The following is a 27,479-nucleotide window of genomic DNA, read 5'->3' as shown; positions in this document are numbered from 1 at the left end:
GAGCTATCCTCAGTCTATAGCACCTTGTTTCTGCTATCCTTTCCTCCTCACACTCCTCATCTGCTCCAGCATGGGGCCCTTTCTGCAGGAGAAAGTCCCTTATGAACTGTTCCAATGTGGGTCCTTCCATGGGCTGCAGTTCCTTGTGAGCTGCTTCAGTGTGGGTCCCTTCTGTGGGGTCACAAGTCCTGCCACCAAACTTGCTCCAGTGTGGGCTCCTCTCCATGGGGGGACAGGTCCCAGCAGGACCTTCCCCATTGCTGGCTGTCCATAAAGTCACAGCTTCCTCCAGGGCATATCCACATGTTCTTCTGTGAGTCACCTCCATGGGCTGCAGGTGGGTCTGTGCATCCCTGTGCCCTCCCTCCATGGGCTGCAGGTGGGTCTGTGCATCCCTGTGCCCTCCCTCCATGGGCTGCAGGTGGGTCTGTGCATCCCTGTGCCCTCCATGGGCTGCAGGTGGGTCTGTGCATCCCTGTGCCCTCCAGGGGCTGCAGGTGGGTCTGTGCATCCCTGTGCCCTCCAGGGGCTGCAGGTGGGTCTGTGCATCCCTGTGCCCTCCCTCCATGGGCTGCAGGTGGGTCTGTGCATCCCTGTGCCCTCCAGGGGCTGCAGGTGGGTCTGTGCATCCCTGTGCCCACCCTCCATGGGCTGCAGGTGGGTCTGTGCATCCCTGTGCCCTCCCTGCATGGGCTGCAGGTGGGTCTGTGCATCCCTGTGCCCTCCATGGGCTGCAGGTGGGTCTGTGCATCCCTGTGCCCTCCCTCCATGGGCTGCAGGTGGGTCTGTGCATCCCTGTGCCCTGCATGGGCTGCAGGTGGGTCTGTGCATCCCTGTGCCCTCCATGGGCTGCAGGTGGGTCTGTGCATCCCTGTGCCCTCCAGGGGCTGCAGGTGGGTCTGTGCATCCCTGTGCCCTCCAGGGGCTGCAGGTGGGTCTGTGCATCCCTGTGCCCTCCCTCCATGGGCTGCAGGTGGGTCTGTGCATCCCTGTGCCCTCCAGGGGCTGCAGGTGGGTCTGTGCATCCCTGTGCCCTCCATGGGCTGCAGGTGGGTCTGTGCATCCCTGTGCCCTCCCTGCATGGGCTGCAGGTGGGTCTGTGCATCCCTGTGCCCTGCATGGGCTGCAGGTGGGTCTGTGCATCCCTGTGCCCTCCATGGGCTGCAGGTGGGTCTGTGCATCCCTGTGCCCTCCATGGGCTGCAGGTGGGTCTGTGCATCCCTGTGCCCTCCCTGCATGGGCTGCAGGTGGGTCTGTGCATCCCTGTGCCCTCCAGGGGCTGCAGGTGGATCTGTGCATCCCTGTGCCCTCCCTCCATGGGCTGCAGGTGGGTCTGTGCATCCCTGTGCCCTCCCTCCATGGGCTGCAGGTGGGTCTGTGCATCCCTGTGCCCTCCCTGCATGGGCTGCAGGTGGGTCTGTGCATCCCTGTGCCCTCCATGGGCTGCAGGTGGGTCTGTGCATCCCTGTGCCCTCCCTGCATGGGCTGCAGGTGGGTCTGTGCATCCCTGTGCCCTCCAGGGGCTGCAGGGTCACAGCTGCCTCTCCAGGGGCTGCAGGGGAATCTCAGTTCCAGCACCTGCAGCAGCTCCTGTCCCTCCTTCTGCCCTGCCCTGGGCATCTGCAGGGCTGTTCCTCTCATGTTCTCAGTCCTCTCTGCCAGCTGCTTTTGTGCAAGGTTTTTTACCCTTCCTAAAGGACGCGCTCACAGAGGTGCTGCTGGTGTTGGTGATGCACTCAGCTTTGGTGAGTGATGGGTCTGTCCTGGAGCTGGCAGGCCTTGGCTCCATCAACATGGGGGCTGTTTCTGGCATTTCTGGCATCTTGTCACAGAGTCCACCCCCTGCTGCCAAAAGCTTGCCATGCCAACTCAGTACAGTGGAATGAGGGTTTCTTTTCTGGAGGGAGAGTGCGGTACACGTGACAATGGCATAGATTCTGAAATTCTCTTTCTATACTTTCTCAGCAGAAGGAGCTGTTCTGTTTGTTTTGAGAAGGATGACCACCTTTGGAATGTGATACAAGGGTGTTTGACTGTTTTGGAAAAGTAATGTTTTGTGCTTTTCTCCTGTCAGTTTTACAGTCATCTTGGTCTTGTGCTCCAGCCCATCAGCAGGAGCTCTAGCCTGTCCATGTTGTTCTCTAACATGTATGTGTATGTTAACATCTAGGCCCTTACTTCCTTCTGAAGCTCAGTTTCATCTTCTTTTCCCAACAGTAAGGAAATGTCTTTTATTTTGCCAGCCTTGTTACTCTGAACCTTTTTGAGGCTCTCCCTTTGCTTTCCATCAAAGGGCAGGCATCCATCATAAGGAGGGAAATACAGGCAATGTCTTCTCCCTTCACTTCTGTTTGCAGCAATCCTAGAAGTGTTGTGGGTAAAGTGGAGGTTTTCATGGTCACTACCTTTCTGGAGGTGATTCTTTTGCTGCTGCTGTGCAGGAAAGCAAAGGATATTCAGGATAGTGACACGTGCACAGAGCACAGGTTAGTGGAACAGTGTGCCTTAATGTACTAAAGTAAGAGGTGTTAATTACTTTTCTAAACACATTTTTGTCTGGAATTTAAGCTTCACGTAGTACTCTGCAGCAACTGGGTGTGTTGGGGGACCAGGTCCCTCCAGTGCCTGCTAGCTCTCTTCTGCACTTGGCAGCTACAATTATGCTGGTATAGGCATTGATTTGCATCAATGAGAGATTTGTATTCTCAGTACCTTTTTCATTTACAAAAATTAGAGCTTTGGTGCAGGAAAAATCTCAGAGACTCTTCAAAGTAGGGTCTTTATTATATAATCTCATGAATTCTGTGTGGAGTAGGTTTGCTTTGACAATTATCTCTTCATGTTTTTCAAAGTCCCCAGCAGTGGGAGTGTGTGTTTTCATGGCATCCTGTCTGGCTTTACTCTGTGGGTGACCTCATGCTGTGTGCCACAATGTGATGAGGCTACATTGCTGTTAATAAAAACTCAACAAGAGCTTGAAATACATGTGGAGGGAGGTGAAGGCATTGGAAACCATTGGGATGAGGAGTATTTTGCATTGATTTTGGTATTGACTTTCTATCCACAGCTTGTCTAGTTTTGCTGTCTTTATTTTTTTTATCATGTATTTACAACTAATGTAGAATTACCAATGAAATCAGGCCAGAATTTGCTTCTTAATCAAGATGATGAAAATGCATTAGATATCTATAGAAGTTCCCTTCTTTATATTGATAATGGAATCTCACATGGTTTTCATAATGGTTCTCTGCAGAGACAAAATACATGAATGTTTCATCAACAGCAATTTAAGAGATACAATTTTGCTATTAAATAAAGTTTAATCTAGCATAAAAATTTGAGTCAGAACACAGCAATTGGAATTAGTAATGCTCATTCAACCCTCCTTTTCTGTCTCTTCATTCAGGGTGAGATCTTTGTTGATTCACCTTCCTCTGCAGTGTACAAATAAGTACATACACACAGAGACTATTCAGTAGGCTGGTTCTAAGACCATTTCTGGGCTTTCAACAATTCATTATTCATTTCTGGGCTTTCTGCTCCCTTTCCCTGGGATTACTTTAACCTATGTTGAAGTATGTCTTTGGCACTGCCCTGCTGTGCAGTCCTGTATTTCACAGAGAATTTTGCTGGGTTTTGGAAGAACTTTTGGTAAAAGCCAGCCATGGCCATGCTGGAATTGGGTCTTATTACTGATAACATGCTCTGAAATTTATGAAACGATGCTGGCAATAAAATAGTAATTCACTATCCCAATTAGCAACATAATGCTGCCTCTGTTCCCCATCTCTACTCCCAAAGGTGTGCTGTGTCCTACAAATTAAACCCTGCTTCTGGAAGGCTCAGGAAGCTTGTTTGCAGTAGGGCTCTTGGCAGGAGGGCACGTGCCCCCCCAAGGTTTTCCATTAAAGCAAGGAGGAGGCTGCACATCCCTCACATCCCATGGCTTTCCTGGCTGGCTCTGCACCTCTCTGCTCCAGCCTTTCTTGGTGCTCTGACCACTTGCCTTGGTGGAACCCAAGGGAATCTGTGCATGCATTCCTCAGCAGCTGACACTGAGAAAGGAAATGTAACTAAAACATGTATTGTAAAACACTCCATGATGATGGGCTATGTAGTAATTTAGATGAAGAGTTACTAAAAATGAAATATTAAGGACGTGAGTGTTCCAATTTCTTCTTTTTTTTAACTGCAGCTAAGCACGTGACTATGTTATCAAAGGGGAAAGCATTAAATCACCAGTTCAATTTCATAGCCAAAAGCAAAGCAATTAAAATAAAATTCATCCTAAGTGTTGAGGCAGGACTTTAGGTTGCAGGTGAGGAATATTTTTATGATCAGCTGTTGAATTCCCCCCACCCCTTCTTACTGCTCCTCTTACTTGTTTCACCTCAGGTTATGCCTAAGGAGTGCAGTACTATTGCAATTTCCAGACCAGAAATGCCTCCTTTAGTAACTAGTGCTATAAATCACACCTGATTATCATATTTGCTGATGGGAGATCCATCTTGCACTTTTCACTTATGTCAATTAGGATTGTGTTCATAGGGAAAAATATTTATAATATCTAAAATTAGGTGGTTTTATTCTGCTGATGTTTCATTGTTTATTTTTACATTATAGATGAAATTAAATTTAAAAAGGCACAGACAATAAGACTAGATTGCATAGCAAGGATGTGGAACACTGAAACGTGTTTAGCATGGCTCTGAGGGATCCTGGAAAGGAACTGTTTTGCAATGATCCATAATTTCCTTATCTGAATATGATATTAGTCTTTATCCTCTGTGGAACATGATTAACAGGGAATGATCTGGAGCCATGAAAAGAAACCAGCAAATCCTCTATCATGTGGAAGCACCTGGTTTGAGTGAGGAGGCAGTGCTGCCAGCTCAGCAGTGGTGATGACTCTGCCACTTCACTGCTTCCTCGTGGATTTTTCAGCAGAGCTGGATAGGGGAACAAGATGTGATGGAAACAGCTGAATAATGAATTGCTGAAAAGATGTTAAGAGAATAGTTAGGAAAATGAAGGCCATAAATGGAGAAGATAGGGCACAGTTGGTGTTTGGCAGCGTGGGACAATATTGTTCTGCACAAGTAGTCCTTGAGTGAAAAAATTGCTTCGGTGCAAAATTGTGGAATATTAATTTGAAATGGTTTTTGCTACTAACATATTATCTATCTCATTTATTGTAACAATACATACCTAAAGTCATTACAAAATACTAGACTAGTAGTTGTCCAGGGGCTTTTTCAAGCGTGATAAAGACAGCACCCCAAAAAAGCCCCATACAGTTTTCATAAGCATTTAATTTTTCAGAGAGCTACGGCATCCTTCAAAATGCCACAATAAAATGTTGCTGTGGGCACAGGGATTCTAGATCAATTACATGGGCAGCCTTCTACAATTCATCATTAGAAGATAGCATCTGTGTGGATTTGAAAGAGTAAGCCAGTCAATATGGCAGGATGTATATAGAAGGAGAAAAACTGGGTAAGAGTATTGGACAAAAAATAGAGAGTGAAAGAAAAATGGTGGATGATGGCATGACACACATGCTGATGGAATGAGATATTTACTATAATTACTCTCAGTATAATGGCATGAAGAAAGAATTGCTCATTTTGATATAATGATCCATTGTTCAGCCCCAGCCATTAGTAAAATCAGATGGAGGGGTTTGAAAAGGTAAGGTATGAGCTGGATGAAAATGGATAGAGTTATTTCAATGTATTGTACTGCTTGGCTAATACAGGTAAAGGGAAGATTAGAAAAAAAACAAACCCTCATCTCTTCCCTTCCACCCTCCCTCTGTGTAAGCATTCACTGGTATCTCTCAGAGTGTTTGGAAAGATTAAAAAATACCAATAAATAAGGGGGTGAATCTGTTACAGAAATCTTGCATTCCTTTTTTTTGGACAGCAGAATTTATTTCATCAGTGCTTGCTGAGATCCAGGAGGAGTTTCTTTCAAAAGTGAAATCAAAGCCAAAGCAAGCCTGGCTTCGGGAGTACATTTATGTAGTAAAGTAGGAGCAGTCATTCTAGGGAACAGAGCTATTTTCCTGAGAAGGAGGTGATTATTTTGCTTTGTTTTCTAATGAGCAATAATATATTTGTGAGCAGTAGCAGCATAACCTTTCATTTGTAGTAGACTTATGTAATGGTGACTCTTACAGCTAAGCATGCAGTAGTTAGATTTAGAATGAATTCTTGTGCATTAAGAGCCTTTGAAGAAGAAAAATGGGTGAAAGAGTGGTACTAAGGGAGAGTACTACTAAGGGAGAGTAGTCCAGTTCGATTTATTACATATAACTCTTCCCACTTCTTTCCCTGGGGTAATTTGGTGAGGTTTCTATCCTGGGTTCTAGCCAGGGGAAAGCAGTTAGGTCCCTCTGTGTCCCAGGGAAGCAAATTGTGAGCACCACTTCTGTAAGGGAAGGGCCTTCCCAGATACTGACATATTTGTTGGTCTGCATGGATTTGTGAGGGAACAGGCTCAGATCAGACCCTGCCATTGCTCCAGGTTTCAACAGGGGGGATGGTGGGGAAGTGTCCAAATCCTGATTGCAAACCCCAAAGCTTGCAGCTGATGGCAAATCCTGATGGCAAACCCCAAAGCTTGCAGCAGATTGCAAACCCCAAAGCTTGCAGCTGATGGCAAATCCTGACTGCAAACCCCAAAGCTTGCAGCTGATGGCAAACCCCAAAGTTTGCAGCTGATGGCAAATCCTGACTGCAAACCCCAAAGCTTGCAGCTGATGGCAAATCCTGACTGCAAACCCCAAAGCTTGCAGCTGATGGCAAACCCCAAAGCTTGCAGCTGATGGCAAACCCCAAAGCTTGCAGCTGATGGCAAACCCGAAGCTTGCAGCTGCCTGGGGATGTGCTGTGCTGGCAGAGGGTGACAGGCTAGCTCACCATTTACTGTTTGCCTTACCAAACCATCTTGGGGGGAAAGGATTGGTGTGATAAGCCTTTTTTCCCCCACTATCTTCTCCTCAGCAGCTAGGAGATTCCCATAACATCTCCTGCTTTCTAGAAAAAATATACACCATACCTGAGGCAGGACAGGAAAAGCCAGTGGTTTTTGATGTTTTCTGTGCTGTTTAATTTCTGTTGCACTGCCAAACGTGATTATTATGGTGAATTTAAGCGATATTTTCTTTATTGGCTACATGTTGCAATGCCTATGCAAGCATTTATTATATCTACAAGGAACACCAACATTTTGCTTATCACATCTGTAGAAATGTTTATTTATTCCTAAATTAACACTTGCAGAATAGCCTTAAGAAAACTTCTCTTCTGAAAAAGATAACATGTCCAAGTATGATTATTTACTAACTTTGGAAAAGTATGGCTGATGGATGAAAGCATTTACAATGTAAAATATTGAACACAACATCTTTCATAAAAATAATAAAAAGAACAGCAATTTTGGAGCTGTTTTTAAGATAAAATATGCATGAAAAAACCCTAACATCATTATGAGACTTACAGCTACATGAGTTTGTTTCTCATTCAATATTTTTTATAAGAGAAGCTTTCAAAATGCATTCTATTTGAAAGGCATTCTTTTTCTGAGCTTCTCTCTTACCTTTCACTGAATTTAGCTGTCCCCTGCTGCAGAGTGCTTGGCACCATTGCCAGGACCATGGCTCTGGCTGTGGGTAGAGAGAGCCCAGGTCTCTGCTGGTTTGTGATGTGGTGCAGCTCCTGGGGGATACAGCCAGAGCTCTGTGACCCCTGAAATCTCCTGGGTGCAACTCTACAAAGAGCAAACAGCTTCTCCTGCAAAGTTCTGACACCCACCAGCTCCTGCAGGGCCAGCCCCAGTTTATATGGGATTACCTCCACCTTAGTTCAAGTGGTCTGGTTATAATCAGTTTATATGGGATTACCTCCACCTTAGTTCAAGTGGTCTGGTTATAATCAGCAGAAGTGGCAAAGGGTCACAGAATGGTTTGGGATGGAAGGGGCCTTACAGAGCACCTATTTCCAGCTCCCCTGCCATGGGGAAGGACACCTTCCCCTAGAACACCTCCAGGGATGGGGCACCACGACCCCTCTGGGCGTGCTGCTCTTGCCTCACCACCCTCACATGAAAGAATTTCTTCCCAATGTCTAATCTAAAGCCACCCTCTGTCAGTTTGAAGGCTCAGAATGAAGCAGTTTCTCAGTATTTCTCATCTACCTGTCATTACATCTTGCTCTTTGCAGAGCACTTAATACAGTTCAAGAGGCAGCAGTCATCATTGTCTTCTTTTTTTTCCTTTCCGAAGGACACCAGGTCGTTTCCCTGAAATACAAAATTCTTACTTCAAGCAGCTGCTGGTATTCCTGAGTATGTTCAAATACCTGGGTGTATCCAAGAACCTGTGTGCCATAATGTCCATGAGAGGATGCAATGTTCTGAATGTTCCTCAGAATCCAGGAATCCCTCACAGCAGAGTGTCCTCAGAGGCATCGTTGACCTGCCTTGATGGAGTCCAAGGGGCCAGGGAGTAGCTGGAGAGCAGGGAAGGAAGGTGGCACTGCCTTGGGTAAAAGTCCTGAATCCTGCTGGCCAGGCAGGCCCCCAAAATGAGAAGTGACTTGCTTGTTACATGGTCTCTCATAAGCCACTGAGGGGAAGAGCAAATCCAGCAGCATCTTTAAAGAAAAATCCTTACACCCACTCAGGCACACTCCTTAGTAGCCTGTTCTGCTGCTGTGCATTCTAAATAGAAATATCAGTATAGTTTCAAAGAGTAATTAGAAGGAAAAAATTAAAAGGCTTGAGTAATCCCAGATAAAGCAATCTTTTTAAACTTCACTTAGTTCTAAACATCACAGCAGCTGCTACAGCAGAACAAGCAGAATTTTGACTTGTTTTTCCTAGTTGCTTTGGCATGTTGGAGCAAATGACTGAGCTGCTGCTGTTAGCCAAAACCTGTTTCCCCAAATGTGTCATTCTGCTTTCTGTGATTATTTTTAATCTGCATTCTCTTAAGCTGTGTTATCATATGTGAATTCTGGCTGCATATTTTTTAAAATAACTTATTTGCAACTGTCAGAGATACCTTATGAATAAATTATCAACCATCCCTAAGAGCTATAGCTGCAAACATTTTAAAGAAAGTATTAAGTCTGTGAACATTTTCTATTAATGTATTTATCAAATGAATGCACTTAGGGTTAAGGAAACAGTTCCTTTATGTTAAAAACAACACCACATTACTTTTCTTTGACATTAACACATCAATGGCAGCTTTTGAACTGATTGAAATGATCTTTTAGGAGAGCTTCAATTTAAATAAACTGATTTTTTCCTAAGAGATCTCAAGGTTCTTTGGGACCCTCCCACCAAACCAGTGCACATAATTTGCCAGTGTAATGATGGAAATGATGGAAAGCACAAAGGAGAGTGGAACTGCAAATTTTCAGTTTTCCTTAGAGAGAAGCAGAATTTATCAGCATAATAAAAGGAAAAAAACTTCTTGCTGAGAGGGACACTAGGTTGTCTGAACAGCAAGATTTTTAAAGGGATTTTTAAAGGGCTGAGTGCTGCCCTTCAAGATAGGATTGTGTTGTTTTGAGGAACGATGACCAAAAAAGACTATAGATGAAATTCTCTCACTCCAGAGAGTCAGGGAATTGGTCAGATCACTGCAGATTCAGGCTGTGCAAATCAGTTTTTTTTAAAATTTTCATAAGCTCAAGTAAAGAAGCTGATGACTTGTGTATTATTGTAAGCAATAACTAGGATGGAGTAGGGATTGTATTGTACCTAGGAATTTTAACATCTAAGGCTTCCCTAGGACAGAGTTTAGGAAACAACCACGTTCCTGGGCAGTTTACTACTGTAGCTGAGAAACAGGTAGCAAAATGTTGTGATCTCTTTTTGAGAATAATCACTTTCTTCCTTGAGTGTGAATGGTGAAAGTATTTAAGCTTAATATTGTTGAAATAAAGACCAGGAACCTTCCCCTGAATTTTTATTTTTGGGGGAATGCTTTTTTGGGGGCTGGTCTGCACTGGAAAATGTGACTGTTCAAGTGTGATTTGCATGAGAATCTGTGCTTTACAATACTTATTTGTTTAGTTGTTTAACCTGATAGTTGTACAGTTCCCGTCCCTAGAGCAGCAGTTAAATAGACAGAAAGCAGATTTGGAATATTGATCCTCTTGCACTGATCATAAAGTGGGTACATCAATGTAAAGCACTTTTCTGCTGTGTGCAGGGGAAGAGGCTGCACCCTTTTAATGATGCTCTAAAAGTCAAAATGATAATGCTTCCTGATATTATTATATTGATAGTTATTTTATTGCCTTTGGATTCCCAGGTGATGCTACACCAGCCCTAATTTATGAATGCATTTTTCACTAGATATACTTAATGACATTAGGCTAATATTTCTCAGCCTTGTTGAAAGGGACATTTTTCTTTGGCTCATCTGCTCTTCTTTTGGGCTCTTTGCCTGCCTCTGAATGGGCAGTAGCTCCATGCCCAAGGCAGAGTTGTGCTGCTGCCCTGCCCTGGAGGAGATGAATTGCCCCCATGGAAGCTGGTGAACACTTGTTGGTAAACAGTTTTAGGGCTAGCCTAAACATTTGCTGCCAGCAATGAGTCTCCTCTCACTCAGGCAGCTGGGGGAGGCTGAGCTGCTGCCAGCTCATGGGGAACTGCTGACTGCTGTGTCTGGTGCTGTATGGCTCCCTGAGGGTCCTGGGGCACAGTCTGAGAAACCAGGCCTGTGCTAAAGGTAAAAACCAGGTGTGGGCTATGTTAGAGGCATGAGATGTATGAGAAAGGAGACAGGCAGAGGGAGGATGAAAAGGAAAAATAGAAAGGCAAGTGGAGCTGAAGTCAAGTGAGTTTGACAGTGGAAAGGAGATAGGAGCAGGGGAGGGCAGAATCAGGGAGAATCTGGAGAGCAGGCAGGTATAATGAACCAGGAGCAGTAAGCCAGTGCAGTGGAAATGGCATGTGTTCATTTTAGCAGAAGCACAGGGTGGCTGAAATTTTAGGACCTGTCTCGTGCTCCAGTACTGCTGTTCTCTGCTGGTTTGGACACTTCATTGGTATGATTCCATCAGCTTGTGAACATACTTTAAGGTTTGGCATTACTTAAATAGTAACACTGTTTGATTTCACATTTTTAAGAACCCTGGGTTCTAGGGTCTAATGCTGTTCAAGTAAATGCATAGTGCTGGCTGGAATAAAAAGAGGGGAGGGGAATCCTCCCCCGCATTAATAAACATGAATTAGACATCAGAGCTTTCTGCAAAGCTGGGGTTTTTTTCCCTGTTTTTGATTTTCTGCCTTTGCTTCCCTACAGAGTTCCCAAAAATTCTAATTTTGTTTGGTATAGTCCCCAACTGGAAAGCGAGTAACTGGGAGATAGCTGCAAATGGAAAAATTGATTATAATAAAAACCATAATCTGTTACTGCTCTGGAACACTTCATAGTTTGTTTCATTTTGTTTTGATTTGTATGTTACTGTCTTTCAGTAGTTAAACTGAAAAGGAAGCCCCAGACAACAGGTGATGACAATAGTGATGTGTAATGGGATTATTGTTAAGTGCATGGAAGGAGTGGTGTACAATTCCAGAGGCAGAGATTGCTTTGTTTCAGAATTGTTCCCTCATGGTTATTACAGGACTAACAGTTTAAAAACCAATAGTTCCATTTCACCTTGGCCTGAATGGACAGAACTGCCATTGCCATCCATAGCTATTGTGCCTTCTTTACAGCTGAAATTATTTTGGTTTGATGTGGCTTATTGGGGAGGACAAACAATAAAGAGATGCTCTAGTTGAGATCTGGTGTCTTGTTGTCATCTTTAAACTTTACAGATATGTAGTAATGGGATTCTAAATCAAGCATAAAGAGACTTAAGTGGTTTGGACAGTTAGTAAAGTACATTTGCAGATGAGAAAACCTCTTTCCTTGGTTTCCATGGCTGAACACCATTTGTATTGTCTTCCCCTCCCACCTGGTTTCCTTGGTTGGTATGAGGTGCTGACCTGTCAGGTGCTGAGCAGGCAGCTCCTCTGAGACACTGTCCGTGTGTTTTACATCCCAGTGTGCTCACAGCACTGCTGAGTGCACCGGCACAGCCAGTGACAGGTATTTTATTATTGCCTCTGAGCTGACATTCTCTGTTTGTTGCAGCAGAGTCATGGAGATGCTAATTAGCTATGGGGTGGGCAAGGAGAGCTCTGCACTGATGGTGAACCCTGCTTCACTGGCTGCTGGGGAGACACTGGAGCCCAGTGGTGTCCCAGTCCCTTCCCAGGCCAGCCCAGACCTTGCTGAAAGCTGGAGCCCAAGTGTCTCTGTTGGTGCAGAGTGTGAGCTGATGTAGGGGGAAGCTGCTGATATGTGCGTGATAATTATGCTGTGCCAAGTCTCATTTTAAAGACCATAAGTATACCTTTTTAAAAGAAAAACAAACTACTTCACCATCCTGGAGAGAAGCATAAATCATGTATTTTTGTCACCTTCAAAGACCACTAGAAGATGAGCTTTAATATTTCAAATGCGACAAGCAATCCATACACATGAATCACAATTTGAGCTCCATTACAGCTGAGCTGATATATACCACTGTGTGCTTTATGGCTTTTACTCTAACAATATTAAGTAAAAAACCCAAAGCTTTTTGTGATGAATACCTAACCTTTTACAAGTATTTGTAGCATTGTGGTCCAGAGCAACAGATTTAGTGTTGCCCTACAGGCTTTAGTAAGAAAATTCTGCTGCCAGTTTTGACCTCTCAATATTGTTCTCTCTAAAGAAAATGCATGTATTAGTGAAAGGCTAATACTGCAAAGGTAAAAGAAAATCTGAAATGCTGAAAGGGTTTATGGAAAATGTAACCCCTAAAGATTGCAAAGACAGTTAAATAAATGAACAAAGTTTGAAGAGACAGATCTTTTTTGCTTTTATTTTTTACTTCTGCTTTCTTTGTTAGGCTCAGGCTTTTTCTTTCTGGGCTCTGGAACTTCTGCAGTGACCCAGTGCCAGATTTTCTCAATTTTTCTATTTATAGTCAAGTCATCACTTGAAGTCGTTAGTCTCCTTTTGAGATATTCTCTCATGGCAGTATTTTCATGTAGGCAGTGAATTTTCTTTTTATCTCTGGGTATTCTCATATTTTTTGTTGCAGCAACCTGGGCTGTTTTTGCAATGAATCTAAGTTCAAATTCCTTCACCTCTGAGACTTTTAATCCTCTCACTTCCCCTTGGGGGAATAAAGAGAAGTGTAGTGAGGAAGCAGGAGATGAAGGGTAGTGCATAAGGTTAATTTTCAGGTGAATTGGTTGCTGGTTTGACATTCTTGCTTTCTTTGCAGACCTCTTTTCATTCCTTTTCCTTTTATGCTAGAAAATTATTAGATATGCAAGAGCAAAACTCCTCAAAGCTATGCTCCAAAAGCCTATTAAAAATAGTCTGCAAGCAGATCAGTGTGAACACACGTCAACACCTGAGAGTTTCCCAAGTGGCTCATGCACTCAGTGGTGTGATAACAAGACATGTGGGAGGATTTTTCCTGGCTTTTATCTCTCATATACTGATGCTCCTGACTTTTTAAAATTCATTTCATCAAGTGGCACTGCAACTGAAACAACAGAAATGCAAGAACGAGATAGTTTAAGGTGTTTGCAGTGGTATACAAAGTATTTTGCCTCCAGGCCATCATTTCTAATTCATCCCAAGTTGGCAGCAGTCAGAAAGTGCTGCCAGCTGCCAGCTGTTTGCTGGCCAGCACAAAGAGATTTAGCTGGTAGCTCCTGCTGGACAGATGTCTGTAATGTAGAAAGTGTGAGTGTAGCTGGCATGTGTTTCATTTTCAGAGCCTGGAAAATGGGGCTGCATCTCAACTGCAGCTGCCTCAGTTTAGGAAGGTTGAACAAGATACCTGATTTTAGGTAACCAAGAACCCAGCATGTGCAGAATTAAACTTCCCCCCAGCCCATTCTGGGGCTGAATGCTGCTGTTTTGGTGCTGTTCCCATAAGCACGGTGTGGAGGGAGAAGGGACACTGTAGATGGGGTGGTGCAGAGGGGTGTGACAGGAGGCTGCACTGTGGGGTGGCTGCTCCACGAGCCAAGGAGGTTCTTCAGCTGTGCTGGAAATTGATACCTTTCCAGAGTGTGAGCAATCAATAACAAAAAGAAAGGAATAGGGGGAAAAAATGTCTCTGATTCATCCTTCCTTGTGTTGGACATATGTAACACTAGAATTAATATTTTGAAAACCATGAATTACTTCATGTAAAATCTGCGCTGCTAAGCAGAAAATCTATCCTGCTGAGAAAAAAATAAAGTGTACGCAATTCTTCAGTGTAATATCTGGTTTTGTCAAAAAGGAAGGGAGAAGATGTTACAGTTTACAATATGACAGAGCTTTGAGATATTTAAACAGGCACGTAAATGACAGGTTTGAGTCACTGTTGTGAAAACAGTTTTGGATTTTGGATTTGCAGCAGCAATAGAGATTGCTTAAGCAGAGACATGAGGTCAAACTTTTGCTACTCCTTAATAATGTTTTTTTTTTTGCTTTGATGTGATGCAAACCATAAAATGGGCTGAGGTGACTGGTTCAGTCTCCTTGTGTGACATGTGGAGGTGGCAGAGAGCCCTGGCCAGTACCTCCTGCAGCAGCTGTGTGTGTGTCCAGGGCATTGCCAGAGCACTTGGGTGAGTCTGGAGAGGTGAAGGACTCACTGTGCAACTGGGCACTGGAATCTGCTCTGGCAAACCCAGTGTGGCACCTCTGACCAGCACTGCACGGAGTCACTGTGCCTTGAGGAGCTGGCATTTTCAGTACTGCCTACTTTGACACTAATTTATGTGTTTGAAAACCACAACAGTTTTGGGTTTTTAGCATTGCAAAAAACCCCCCCAAATGTATGTGTTGCTTTTCCAGAATTAAAAAAAAAAGAAATAATGTTTCATGAAGAACAGTGGGAAGGAAGACATTGCTATGATACAGGACTTTTAAGGAATTTTCTTACTGGAATTTATTTATTTAATTATTAAATCTATTATTTATAGATTATCTGTATTTATAGATTTATCTATATTATTATCTATATAAGATATATATTATGTTATCTATATAAGATATGTATTATATATGATATTATCTATATATTAGATATATATTATATTATCAATATATTCAATACATTATACAAATAATATATTAGATATATATCTATAAATATTAGATATATATTAGATACATTATATATAATATATATTTATATTTTATGTATTTTTATTAATAATCTATTATCTATAGATTATCTATATTAATACCAATATATTTATAGATTTATCTCTTATTTATAGATTTTATATAATCTATTTATTTAATAAATCTATTTAAAGGAATATTTTTACTAAATTTGCCTTGTTTTTCAGTACTAGCATTTAAGCAGATTGCCTTTGGTGTTGTAAATGGAATTTATTTTCTGTTATATCACGTTATTAGATATATATGTCACATTATTAGATATATATTATATTATCTATATATTAGATATATCTATAATAGATATATATTTATTAGATACATTATATATATAATATGTATTAGATATATATTTTTATTAATAATCTATTATCTATAGATTATCTATATTATTACCGATATATTTATAGATTGATCTCTTATTTATAGATTTTATATAATCTATTTATTTACTTATTAAAACTATTTTAATGAGAATTTTTTACTGAATTTGCCTTGTTTTTCAGTACTAGCATTGAGACAGATTGTCTTTGGCATTGTAAATGGAATTTATTTTCTGTAATGTCACATTATTAGATATATATTCTATGTGACATTATTAGATATATATTATATTATCTATATATTAGATATTATATATATAATATATATAATATATATTTTTATATATTAGATACATTATATATATATAATATTAGATATATATTATTATTAATAATCTATTATCTATAGATTATCTATATTACTATCTATATATTATAGATTTATCTCTTATTTATAGATTTTATCTAATCTATTTATTTAATAAATCTATTTAAAGGAATATTTTTACTAAATTTGCCTTGTTTTTCAGTGCTAGCATTTAAGCAGATTGCCTTTGGTGTTGTAAATGGAATTTATTTTCTGTAATATCACGTTATTAGATATATATGTCACGTTATTAGATATATATTATATTATCTATATATTAGATATATCCATAATAGATATATATTTATTAGATACATTATATATATAATATGTATTAGATATATATTTTTATTAATAATCTATTATCTCTAGATTATCTATATTATTACCGATATATTTATAGATTTATCTCTTATTTATAGATTTATATAATCTATTTATTTGTTTATTAAATCTATTTTAAGGAGAATTTTTTAGTGAATTTGCCTGGTTTTTCGGTACTAGCATTGAGACAGATTGTCTTTGGCATTGCAAATGGAATTGATTTTCTGTAATGTGAGATTATTAGATATATATTCTATGTGACATTATTAGATATATATTATATTATCTATATATTAGATATATTATATATATAATATATTAGATATATATATATTAGATACATTATATTATATATATGTATTATATATATTATTAATAATCTATTATTATTAATAATCTATTATCTATAGATTACTCTGTATTATTATCTATATATTATAGATTTATCTCTTATTTATAGATTTTATCTAATCTATTGATTTATTTAATAAATCTATTTAAAGTAATATTTTTACTAAATTTGCCTTGTTTTTCAGTACTAGTATTTAAACAGATTACCTGTGGCTTTGTAAATGGACATTATTTTCTGTAATATCACGTTATTAGATATATATGTCACGTTATTAGATATATATTATATTATCTATATATTAGATATATTATATCTATAATAGATATATATTTATTAGATACATTATATATATAATATGTATTAGATATATATTTTTATTAATAATCTATTATCTATAGATTATCTATATTATTATCTATATATTATCGATTTATCTCTTATTTATAGATTTTATCTAATCTATTTATTTATTTAATAAATCTATTTAAAGGAATATTTTTACTAAATTTGCCTTGTTTTTCAGTACTAGTGTTTAAGCAGATTGCCTTTGGCATTGTAAATGGAATTTATTTTCTGTAATGTCACGTTATTAGATATATATTCTATGTGACATTATTAGATATATATTATATTATCTATATAATAGATATATATTTATTAGATACATTTTATATAATATGTATTAGATACATATTTTTATTAATAATCTATTATCTATAGATTATCTATATTATTATCTATATATTGTAGTTTTATCTATTATTTATAGATTTTATATAATCGATTGCTTATTTATTAAATCTATTTTAAGGAGAATTTTTTACTGAATTTGCCTTGTTTTTCAGTACTAGTGTTTAAGCAGATTGCCTTTGGCGTTGTAAATGGACTTTATTTTCTGTGATGTCACGATATTAGATATATATTGTATTATCTATATATTAGATACATATATTAGATACATTATATATATACATATCAAATATATATCGTATATATAATGTATCTAATATATATAGATATATATAATAGATATATATCTATATATATTAGATACATTATATATACGATATATATTAGATATATATTTTTATTAATAATCTATTATCTATAGATTATCTGTATTATTATCTATATATTGTAGTTTTATCTATTATTTATAGATTTTATATAATCGATTGCTTATTTATTAAATCTATTTTAAGGAGGATTTTTTACTGAATTTGCCTTGTTTTTCAGTACTAGCGTGTAAGCAGATTGCCTTTGGCGTTGTAAATGGACTTTATTTTCTGTGATGTCGCGTTTCTCATTTCACTGGGTCTGACTGTATCTTCCCTGGGTGTTTTGTCCTGCAGACATTGATGAGTGTGCTGCCAAGATGCACTACTGCCACGCCAACACCGTGTGTGTGAACCTGCCCGGCTCCTACCGCTGCGACTGCGTCGCGGGCTACGTGCGCGTGGATGACTTCTCCTGCACAGGTGAGCTTCAGCTGCAGCCCTGGCGCTGCCACGCTTGTCCTGTGGGAATTCCCACCTTCTGTCCAGTCCCAAAGGCCACTCAGCAGCGGGCCCTTTGCCAGGATGACATTTAGGCACAGCTAGGGTGGGTAAATGTGGTAGGAAGTGCCTTTCCCCTGTGTGGGTGCTTTGGGGTTAGCTTGGGAGGTGGCTGAAGAAGGCCACTGAGGGCTCTTGCCAGCCAAGACACAGTCCCTGTGTGTCCCACATCTGCCTTCTGGGTGAGGTGCAGGGGCTGAGATCATGTAGGTTATGAGAAGAAATAAGACTGTGGTATTTGAGGTCCCCAGGATGAAGGAGGAATGGAGAATCTGACTCCATGTTCTCAGAACGCTCATTTTTATGATATGATATTATATTAAAGAATGCTATACCAAAACTATACTAAAGAAAAAGGATACAGACAGAAGGCTTAACAAGAATGAATAATAAAAACTCGTGCCTGACTCAGAGAGTCTGACACAGCTGATGGTGATTGGTCATTAAGTCACAACAATTCACATGGAACCAATCAAACAATGACCAGTTGGTAAACAATGTCCAAACACATTCCAAAGCAGCAAACACAGGAGAAGCAATCAGATAATTATTGTTTTCATTTCTCTCTGAGGCTTCTCAGCTTCCCAGGAGAAGAAATCCTGGTGAAGGGATTTTCCAGAAAATATGACAGTGACATAAGATTTCATCAGCTGTGGTCTGAAACTGGTCAGTGGATTGAAACATGAGAAGTTACACAGGAGGAGAAGGTTTCTGGACACACAAACATGCAAAACAAAAATGGAAATATGTAAAGTTCTTAAATCCAGTTATTGTTAGGTGGTTTGGAATTTTTTTTATTGTTCTTAATGCTGAGAATTAAAGTCTCAGGAACTATGACCTGTTGTTTAGAAAAGACAGCAATGGATAGCATTAGACAATGAATCTAGTTGGTGTTTTTAAAGATACCTATCTGCAAATGAGCTCTAAAAATTCCTAATGGAAAGTAGCTAGGGCCTCATTGCCATTTAGGGGTTTTGAAGAAACTCTCTCTGGGAGTCTCAGAAAAATGTGAGAAGCTGCTGAGCTGCTCATCCCAACTCTATCTATCTGAGTAACATCTTTCAATGACAACGCTCCAGAAAGTCTGATTTTGGGATTATTTTGATGGTACACCTGTCATGCAAAGGAGGAAAATATTAGGTAGGTTTATTGAAATGGATATAAATCAGCTTGACACATGTTTAGAATGGTGTTGGGTGAGCTGTTCTCTGAAGTGGAAAGATGGCACAGTAATATTCAATATCAGAATGATTTTCAGCCTGGAATAACTACATTGTAATGTGTGTTATCCTTAGGGAAGGTCATAGGAAATGTTGACTTTCATGATGACAGCATGTCTTTTAGCTAATATTATTTGCTTTATGAAACTGTAGGAAAGTCCTGCCCACCTCTTGAGAGATGCTGGTACTAAACAGCTGTCGGGAAGCTGATTTTTATTTTGCCCAAAGAGTCATTATTTCTGTGTAATCTGTCTCTTTTCACTTTTTCTTGATCTTTTACAATGTGACATGACAGATTGCTGTGTGAGATATCAACCTTCACAGTGATGGGGAGAGTTGTTTTGATAGTCTGACTCTTTCTTTTCCATCTATGCTCAAATAATTTCCTAATGTGCCCTTCTTTCCAGCAAGGCACTATCATTAGGCATGCAAAGGGTTGAGCAGGAAAGGTATTTGTGATACACCCAGAAAGTGTGAAATAGCAAGAGAAGTTGCTTGACAGTAATGAGGGAACATTCACTTAAAGTGCACGCACACAAAGAATCCAGAGCAGGTAAAAGAACAGGTAATGGAATGAGAGAGACAACTATTTCTTGCAGGTTTATTGTCTTGCAAAAAACACTTCATTTTTGACATGGTCGTTAAAAAGCACAGCAAGTGTGTTACATAGATCAGGAGAAACTTGCTTCATTGCCTGTTGTATTTAGAAATAAGTGTTTGTTATAATATTAAATGGAGTGAAGATAAAGCCTGTGCAATAGAAGCACTAATCCTGTCTTTGTATTTTGCTTAAACAGACTTTGCATTATGCTTAAACAGACTTTTAGCAGTAATAGTAATGATTAAAAAAAAGCAATTAAAAAAAAACAGGCAGGAAATACTTAAGTAATTTCCCCTTATACTGACAACAAATGTTTAGCAGTCACCATAGACTGTAGCTATTACTCAGGTCTTTAAAATTTTGTTCCTCTTCATTCAAACCGAATAGATGAGAAATTTTCTTGTTATTGAACTATGTATTTGAAGACAAATCTGAAAGCCTGAGATGGGTTGGTGTTTTGATTAAAATTGTGTGTGTATGGGGTAAGGCTCTGATGGGTTCAGGATAAAGATGAAGTTTCAGATGTAACTGCTTGAGGCGCATGCATGTATTGCATGTATTTTGTACGCTGCTGAGCCCAATGCAGAGTTTTTCTACAGAGCAGGAGGTATCTTGTTTTGGGCAGCCTGAGTCTAGTTCATCAAGGTGTAAAGTTGAGCATTTGAGCAGTTCTGTGTGTTGCTGGGCAGGCATATGCTTGGTGGCTGATCTCCCAGCTCTTGTGGCTTTCAAAAGGTGGAAAGTATGTGGAAGGTGTAAATCTCTGTGTGGAAGGTATAAATCAGAAACAATTTTTAAGCTGAATGAAATGTTTCCATTTGATATTGAGGGGATTTTATCTTTATAAAAGGAAATGGAGTGATTGCTGAAATGTTATGTCAATTTGAATTAAGCAAAATAAAATTCATTTGGATATTGATGAATTTTAAATATGCTGCTTCCAGTATTTTCTTTAAGACACTGGATCTTAGTGAAATTAAACTAATTTGTACAGACTTGATGTTGCTGAAAGTTTTTTTCCCAAAACAAATTTTGGATAATAGTTTCCAACTGTGAAGTAGAAACTTCTGTGGTTATCAATAAGGAGCTGCTGTGTTGGAAGATGTGCTGATTGCACAGGAAATGCACTCATACAAACAGAGTGACTAAAACATTATTCTGGATGAAGTCTACCATGATATTAAACTCTCATCTATGACTGAAAATCAAGTGCTGACTATTTTGATAAATAATCAGTGTTCAGTCTCATGTAAGGAAAAGACCTGGGATGATGAGACAGATTAGTCAGCCTAGCAATAACTTCAGCCTGTGCTCACCAAGAAAGGAACATCAGTGGTTTTCTGCTTACCTGTTCCTAGGGCTTTGTGCACTGAATGTTAATTAACTTGTTGAGTGAAAGATGGTTTTATTAAAAAGAGTTACCCTGGAAATAGGAACCTGCTTTTCAGTCTCTTCCTGTGGCACTGACAGATTGTTTATCTGTTCTCTAGTAAATCACAGTCTTGTCCATTCTGAAACTGGCAGGAAGATTTGCTGCTCCAGATGTTCTCATTTGCTGGAATCTACTGATTTAAAGCATTTGATTGATTCTCACATGTTTTGGCCCTGGTTGCTTGTTGAAAAATAAATTCTCTTGGGTTGATTTCCTATAACATAGCAGTTTGGGAGTTTGCTTCAGAAGTGCATTATTTCATTTTATGCTTTTAAAGCCTTACAAATTACACAATAAGAATATAATACTTTTATTTTTGATGGGCTTCATCTGTTCTCTGGTATCATGTTAAAAATTCATGCATATGATTTTCTGTTTGAAACTAGAATATATAGTTCCTAAATCTCACTGTCATTCAATCAAGTATGCTAATGCTTTTTCATCTTAATAAGCTATAAATTACCTGGAATGACCACATATATCATGCTGCTAGGAAGGGAAAACAGTGTGGGTAGGTTTCATCTCTCTTTGCATAAGGTTGGCATTTTCTATGAAGACAATGATCACAAAAAAGATTCCTGGCCTTTAACAGCTATGATAGCCATTTAAAACATAATGGCTAATTCTGCAATTTTTTCCTTGTGTCTGCATGGAACACCAAAAACTGTCTCAAATCCTGCAGTCATTCAAAGAATAAGTTTCATTTTATTTGATCACTACTGGGCTTGAACACTGTATTTTGTTTGACTTGGGGTTTTCTTGTATGCTTGTGTTTGTTTTTCGTTTGTTTGTTTTTTAAAGAATTTACTATGAATATTCACTGATTATGTCATAAAGCTTAAAGAACTTCTCAAATGAGAGTGCCAGGAGATTTTTCATTCTCTATTTCCATGTGTTACTCACAGCCATTCTTCTAACTGAAGAAGCCTCCTTTGGACTTGAGAATGTCTCAGCCCATTTTGTCCAAGTTTTATCTTTTCAAGAAGTAGAAATAGAACTTCCATGGAAAGTTATCTGGCCATCCAACATGTCAGGAGTATCCATTCTGTCAAAATGGGGTGAGACCTGTGCAAGCATCCTCCTCTTCATGCACCAAAGCTATGCTGGCATGTTTTTCTCTGTGAAAATGATCCACCTCCACATTTTACTGGTCTGCATGGTGTTTCAATAGTGGACTGTGCTTTTACCCTCTTTCAGTCCTCATTTGCTGTGATGACGTTCTCAGAATTTCTTTGACCTTTGGTTTCTCGAAGCAATGAGTCACTAAAATATTTGTGTGTTACTTGCAAAAAATAAGTCTTTATCTGCCAGAGAAAGAGGAAGTATTTTCAAAACACATAGTTCAGTATTCTAATTCTGTGAAAAAATAGATGTTACATAGAAATATAATATTTAGAAATCTTAGAATATAAATCTTAGTCTTGAGTTTATATTCTAATTTGATTTACAGTATGGGTAGAGAAGAGGAGGTAAGAAAAGCTAATGATTTTAACTGGTTAAACTGTAACATCCATCCTGTGTGGTTTCTGGGCCCGTATTCAGTTTTGAATGTACTGAACTTCTCAGAACAAGCCCTTCTCCATCACATTATTAGAAAAGTTGTGCTTAAAGCATAGAAGAATGTAAGAGCTCTGAGAAATCTCATTTTCAAGAGAAAAAAACAGAACTTCTCCTGCTCTTCCCTTCTTCCCCTCCCCTGTCTGTGAAAGGCAGCTCAACTGCAGAAGGTCCCTGCTATGGTTAGAACAAATGCTCAAATTGTTTGCTATTACTAAAATTGATGCCTTAGTATTTTTGTTGCTGGGCTTTACCTGTCAGGTTCAAGGTGGTGCAGTTGACCCCATAATGATGCTAATAATGCAGCAAGTTTGGCTAGAGTGAAGTGGCAATCTCAAAGGGCAGGTTGCTGGCCTCACATCCAGAATCAGTGTGTGTGTGTTTGTAAAAGACCTGAATGAAAGCCTTTAGGCAGGCAATTGATAATATGGTCACTCTTTGAAAGATAGTGCTGTTTTCTGGAATCTAATCTAGTGACCTTTTCCACTATTTCTTCTTTGTGAACTGAATTAGCATTCCAGAAAGCAACCTTGTTATTTTTGGTGTGGCACTTGCACTTTCCAAGGGCTGCACAGGGTCTCGGGTGTTCAGGGAGGTCAGTAAACAAATGTTACAGCTGCTCCTGTGATGGGCTGGGGCTGATGAATTGAGAGGTTTGTCTGAAAACAGCACTCTGGGGCAGCAGGCACTGCAGGCAGGTCTGTGGTGGAATAGTTTTCAGGTTTGTTTTGTGCAAGAGCTCCCTTTAGATCTCGCTGTTCTAAAGGATACCATTAGGATCTGGCTGTAGTGGGGTGACCCTGTCTGCATTCCTGGTACCCACCAAAGCCTCTCTGTCATTGCCCTGTGCAGCTGGGCAGGGGAGAGAAAATATAGCAGAGATAAAGTTAGTTTCAGATGAAGACCAGGAGAGATTACTCACTGTCTTGGTTTGAAAGGACAGGTGTCTGCAAAGGAAGGCAGGAACTTCCCTTGAAATGAAGAATGTAAACCCCCTCCCTCTGAATTGTTATAATTTTGAAATTAAGACACTCTCAGGCAAAGATCTGGCAGTAGGAATGACACTTTTTTATCAGGGAAAAATAAAAATAAAATAAAAATGCAGTAATACAAAACAACACTGACAGAGTCAGAATGACCTGAACCCCTGTGGGTGAGGGTGTTGGCAGCAGTCCCATTCCATGGTGGCTGCAGCCCTCCAGGAGTGACAAATGTGGTTCTGCTGAAGCAGTGATCTTGTAGAAGGGTGGAGTTTTCTTCTGAAGGTCCAGTGGTGGTGTGGATGGGCCTGGTCTCCCTCTGGGAATCTAGTGAAAAAGAAATCTGCTCCCCTGGGAATGCAGTGGGCAAAGGCTGCTGTGCTGTTCCAAATCTCAGATCATATCCAGGTAGGAATGCTTGGCTCCCCCCCCCCGGGCAGAGCATCTCACAATGTGTAATTTTATCAGCCATACAGGGAGACACTCACTGGCCATGAACAGAAGATATTTTCTGGAGGGAGGATTGGTTGTGGAAGAGATAAAGAAAACTGTAACAGGTGGCCCAATGAAGAGAAGATAACTGCCCCACATCTAACAGATGGCAATAGAACACACACCCCAGCCACATCTTGCATTTCCAACCTAAGACACTCACCAAATACTGTCATGGGCAAAAAAGACTCAAATTCAAGATATTAATTGAATTCATTACTAATGAAATTGGAGCAGGATAATGAGAAGTAAAATCAGGCCATAAAACCACTTCCTCCCCATCCCTCCTTCCTTCCTGAGCTCCTCCCACCAGTGGTGCAGGGAGGTGGCAGTGGGGCTATGGTCAGATGGTCACTGTGACATTGCTCAGGGACAGGAGCCATTCCCCTCCCATGGGAGACAGTTCTCCATCACCTTCTCCAGCATGAGTCCATCCCAGAGGCAAGGCTTCTCCAGAGTGCTGCCGTGTGGGTCACTGCTCCATGGGGTGCAGTCCTTCCAGGACAGGCTGCTCCTGTGTGAGTTCCCCACAGGGTCACAAGTCCCACCAGGAAACCTGCTCCAGTGTGAGCGCCTCTCTCCACATGTCAGCAGATCCCTGCCAGAATTCTGCTCCAGGATGGGCCTCCCATGGTTCCCAGCCTCCTCTCAGGCATGCAGGGGCTTTGGTGGGAGCTCCTCCATGGGCTGCAGGTGGATCTCTGCACCCCTGGGGCCCTCCACGGCTGCCTCACCCTGGGCTGCCCCACAGTCTGCAGGGAATCTCTGCACCAACACTGGAGCAGCTCCTGCCCCTCCTTCAGCCCTGACCAGGCTGTCTGCAGAGTTGTTCCTCTCCCATATTCTCACCCTGCTCTTCTCTGGCTGCAATTACATCTGAGCAGTAACTTTTTGTTTTCTTCTTAAATCTAAGAGGCATTATCATCATTCTTGATTCAGCAGGTCCATCCTGGAGCTGTCTGGCACTGCTGGACATGGGGGAAGCTTCAGGCAGCTTCTCACAAGAGCCACCCCTGTAGATCCCCTGCTACCAAAATCTGGCCTCACAAATCTAATACACTTGCCTAATAACCACATAATTTTTTATAGCATCATAGAATGGTTTGGGTTCTAAAGGACCTTAAAGATCATCCAGTTCCACCTCCTCCTGCCATGGGCAGGGACATTTTCCACTAGACCAGGTTGTTCAGAGCCCAACCTGGCCTTGAACACCTCCAAGGATGGAACAGCCACAGCTTCTCTGGGCAGGCTGTGCCAGGGCCCCATCAACTTTGCAGTGAAGAGTTTCTTCCTAATGTCTAATCTAAACCTTCCCTCTTTCAGTTTTAAGCTATTTCCCCTTGCTCTGTCACTATGTCTCCCTGTAAAAAGTCTCTTTCCAGTTCTTACAGGCCCTCTTTAGGTGCTGGAAAGAGCTGGAAGGTCTCCCTGGAGCCTTTTCTTCTCCAGGCTGAGCAACCTGAAATCTCTCAGCCTGTCTTCATAGGAGAGGTTCTGCAACCTCTGAGTATCTCTGGGGGCCCCTCTGGACTCTCCATCAGGTCTGTCCTTCTCATGTTGGGGCCCCAGATCTGTGCACAGGCCTCCTGCTAGGGTGTCACAAGAGCAGAGGGAAGGGACCTCCTTCTCGACCTCCTCCTCACACTGCTCTTCATGCAGCCCAGGATGTGGTTGGCTTTCCAGGCTGCAGGTACACATTGCTGGGTCATGGTGAGCTCCTCCTCCGCCAGCACACCCAAATCCTCCTACTGAAGGCTGCTCTCAATCCATTCTGTGCCCAGAGAGAGGGCATTTGGCCTGGGTGCAGGACATGGGCTTGTTGAACATCATGAAGTTCTGAGGTGCACACCTCTCAAGGCTGTCAAGGTCCTCCAGAATGGCATCCCTTCCCCAGCTTGGTGTCATCAGCAAACTTGCCAAACTTTCCTAGAAAAATGATGAAAATATCAATTGTGTTGGGGTCATAATGATGTCACTGTTTATAGAATAGGGGTCAGATATTTAACACAATAGCTTTGACTGGTGTCGCCGTGATATTTTCTGAAAAATCCCTTTGGCAGGATTTCTCTCCTGAGAAGCTGAGAAGCCTCAGAGGAAAAGAAAAACAAGAATTATCTGCTGCTATGGAATGCAACAGGTGCATCTTTGATTGGTCCATGTTGGTTGTTTCTAATTAATGGGCAATCACAGTCCAGCTGGCTTGGATTCTCTGAGAGTCAGGAGCTTTTGTTATCATTCCTTTCTATTCCTTGCCAGCCTTCTGATGAAATCCTTTTCTTCTATTCTTTTAGTATAGTTTTAATATCTCATTTTCTTTAATATAATATATATAATAAAATAATAAATCAGCCTTCTGAACCATGGAATCAAGATTCTCATCTCCTCCCACAGGCTGGGGCTGAGCCCCTCAGGTAGATCTGAATCCCCTGCTTCTGCTTGGAACCAAAATGTGTTCCCTTCTTTGAAATCCCCTCTGTCACAACAACTTGAAGACACACCATGGTCTTTCTTGGAGCCCATTGTGATCTGTGTGCATGTCACTGCACATCTTCAGGACAGCACTCAGGCATTTTCAGATGCACCTGGACATTGGTTGTAAGCCAACCTGAATGGATGATGCTTTGCTTCTGTTAACTCAGCAGACACAAGATATTTTTATGCTGATCTCTACTCAACTGAGTCCTTTAATGGGAGGTGCTCTGAGGCAAGGCAGGACTCAGCTCCTGGTGCTAAGCAGGACTCCTTTGTTTGACCTGCAGTCAATAGCAGCTCTGTTCCCAGACCTGTGAGGGGAAATGTGATTTAGTTTGAGGTGCCTTGAAATGCAGAAACATTTGTTCCAGGTCCCTTAGAGGGCTGTTGGCCGAGTTGGGCAGCAGGTAGTGTGTGTGCTGGTGGGCATTGCCTGCATCAGAGAGCATTTCTTTGCTCTGCAGGACAAGTCAGCAGCAGGCTGGAAGTGTATTAAATCAATCCAGCACAACAGAAGCTGAGCAGCTGCACACCAGCTGACTGACAGCCA

The 27,479-nt window shown here is 40.7% G+C and overlaps 1 protein-coding gene across 3 annotated transcripts in view; it reads left to right on the top strand.

Moving 5' to 3' along the window:
* NELL1 (neural EGFL like 1) overlaps positions 1–27,479 on the top strand; it is a 318,623-nt gene that overhangs the window by 138,650 nt on the left and 152,494 nt on the right. For all 3 annotated transcript variants that reach the window (XM_071417123.1, XM_071417121.1, XM_071417122.1), the window contains exon 13: positions 17,972–18,097. In XM_071417123.1, coding sequence (XP_071273224.1) covers positions 17,972–18,097 — 126 coding nt within the window. The remainder of the gene's footprint in view (positions 1–17,971; positions 18,098–27,479) is intronic.

The sequence above is a fragment of the Agelaius tricolor genome, unplaced genomic scaffold (genome assembly GCF_023055355.1).
Source record: "Agelaius tricolor isolate 1412-34295 unplaced genomic scaffold, bAgeTri1.0.p SCAF_67, whole genome shotgun sequence".
Lineage (NCBI taxonomy): Eukaryota > Metazoa > Chordata > Aves > Passeriformes > Icteridae > Agelaius > Agelaius tricolor.
The sequence above is the reverse complement of the archived record's forward strand: the minus strand, read 5'-3'. Positions and strand labels throughout refer to the sequence as shown.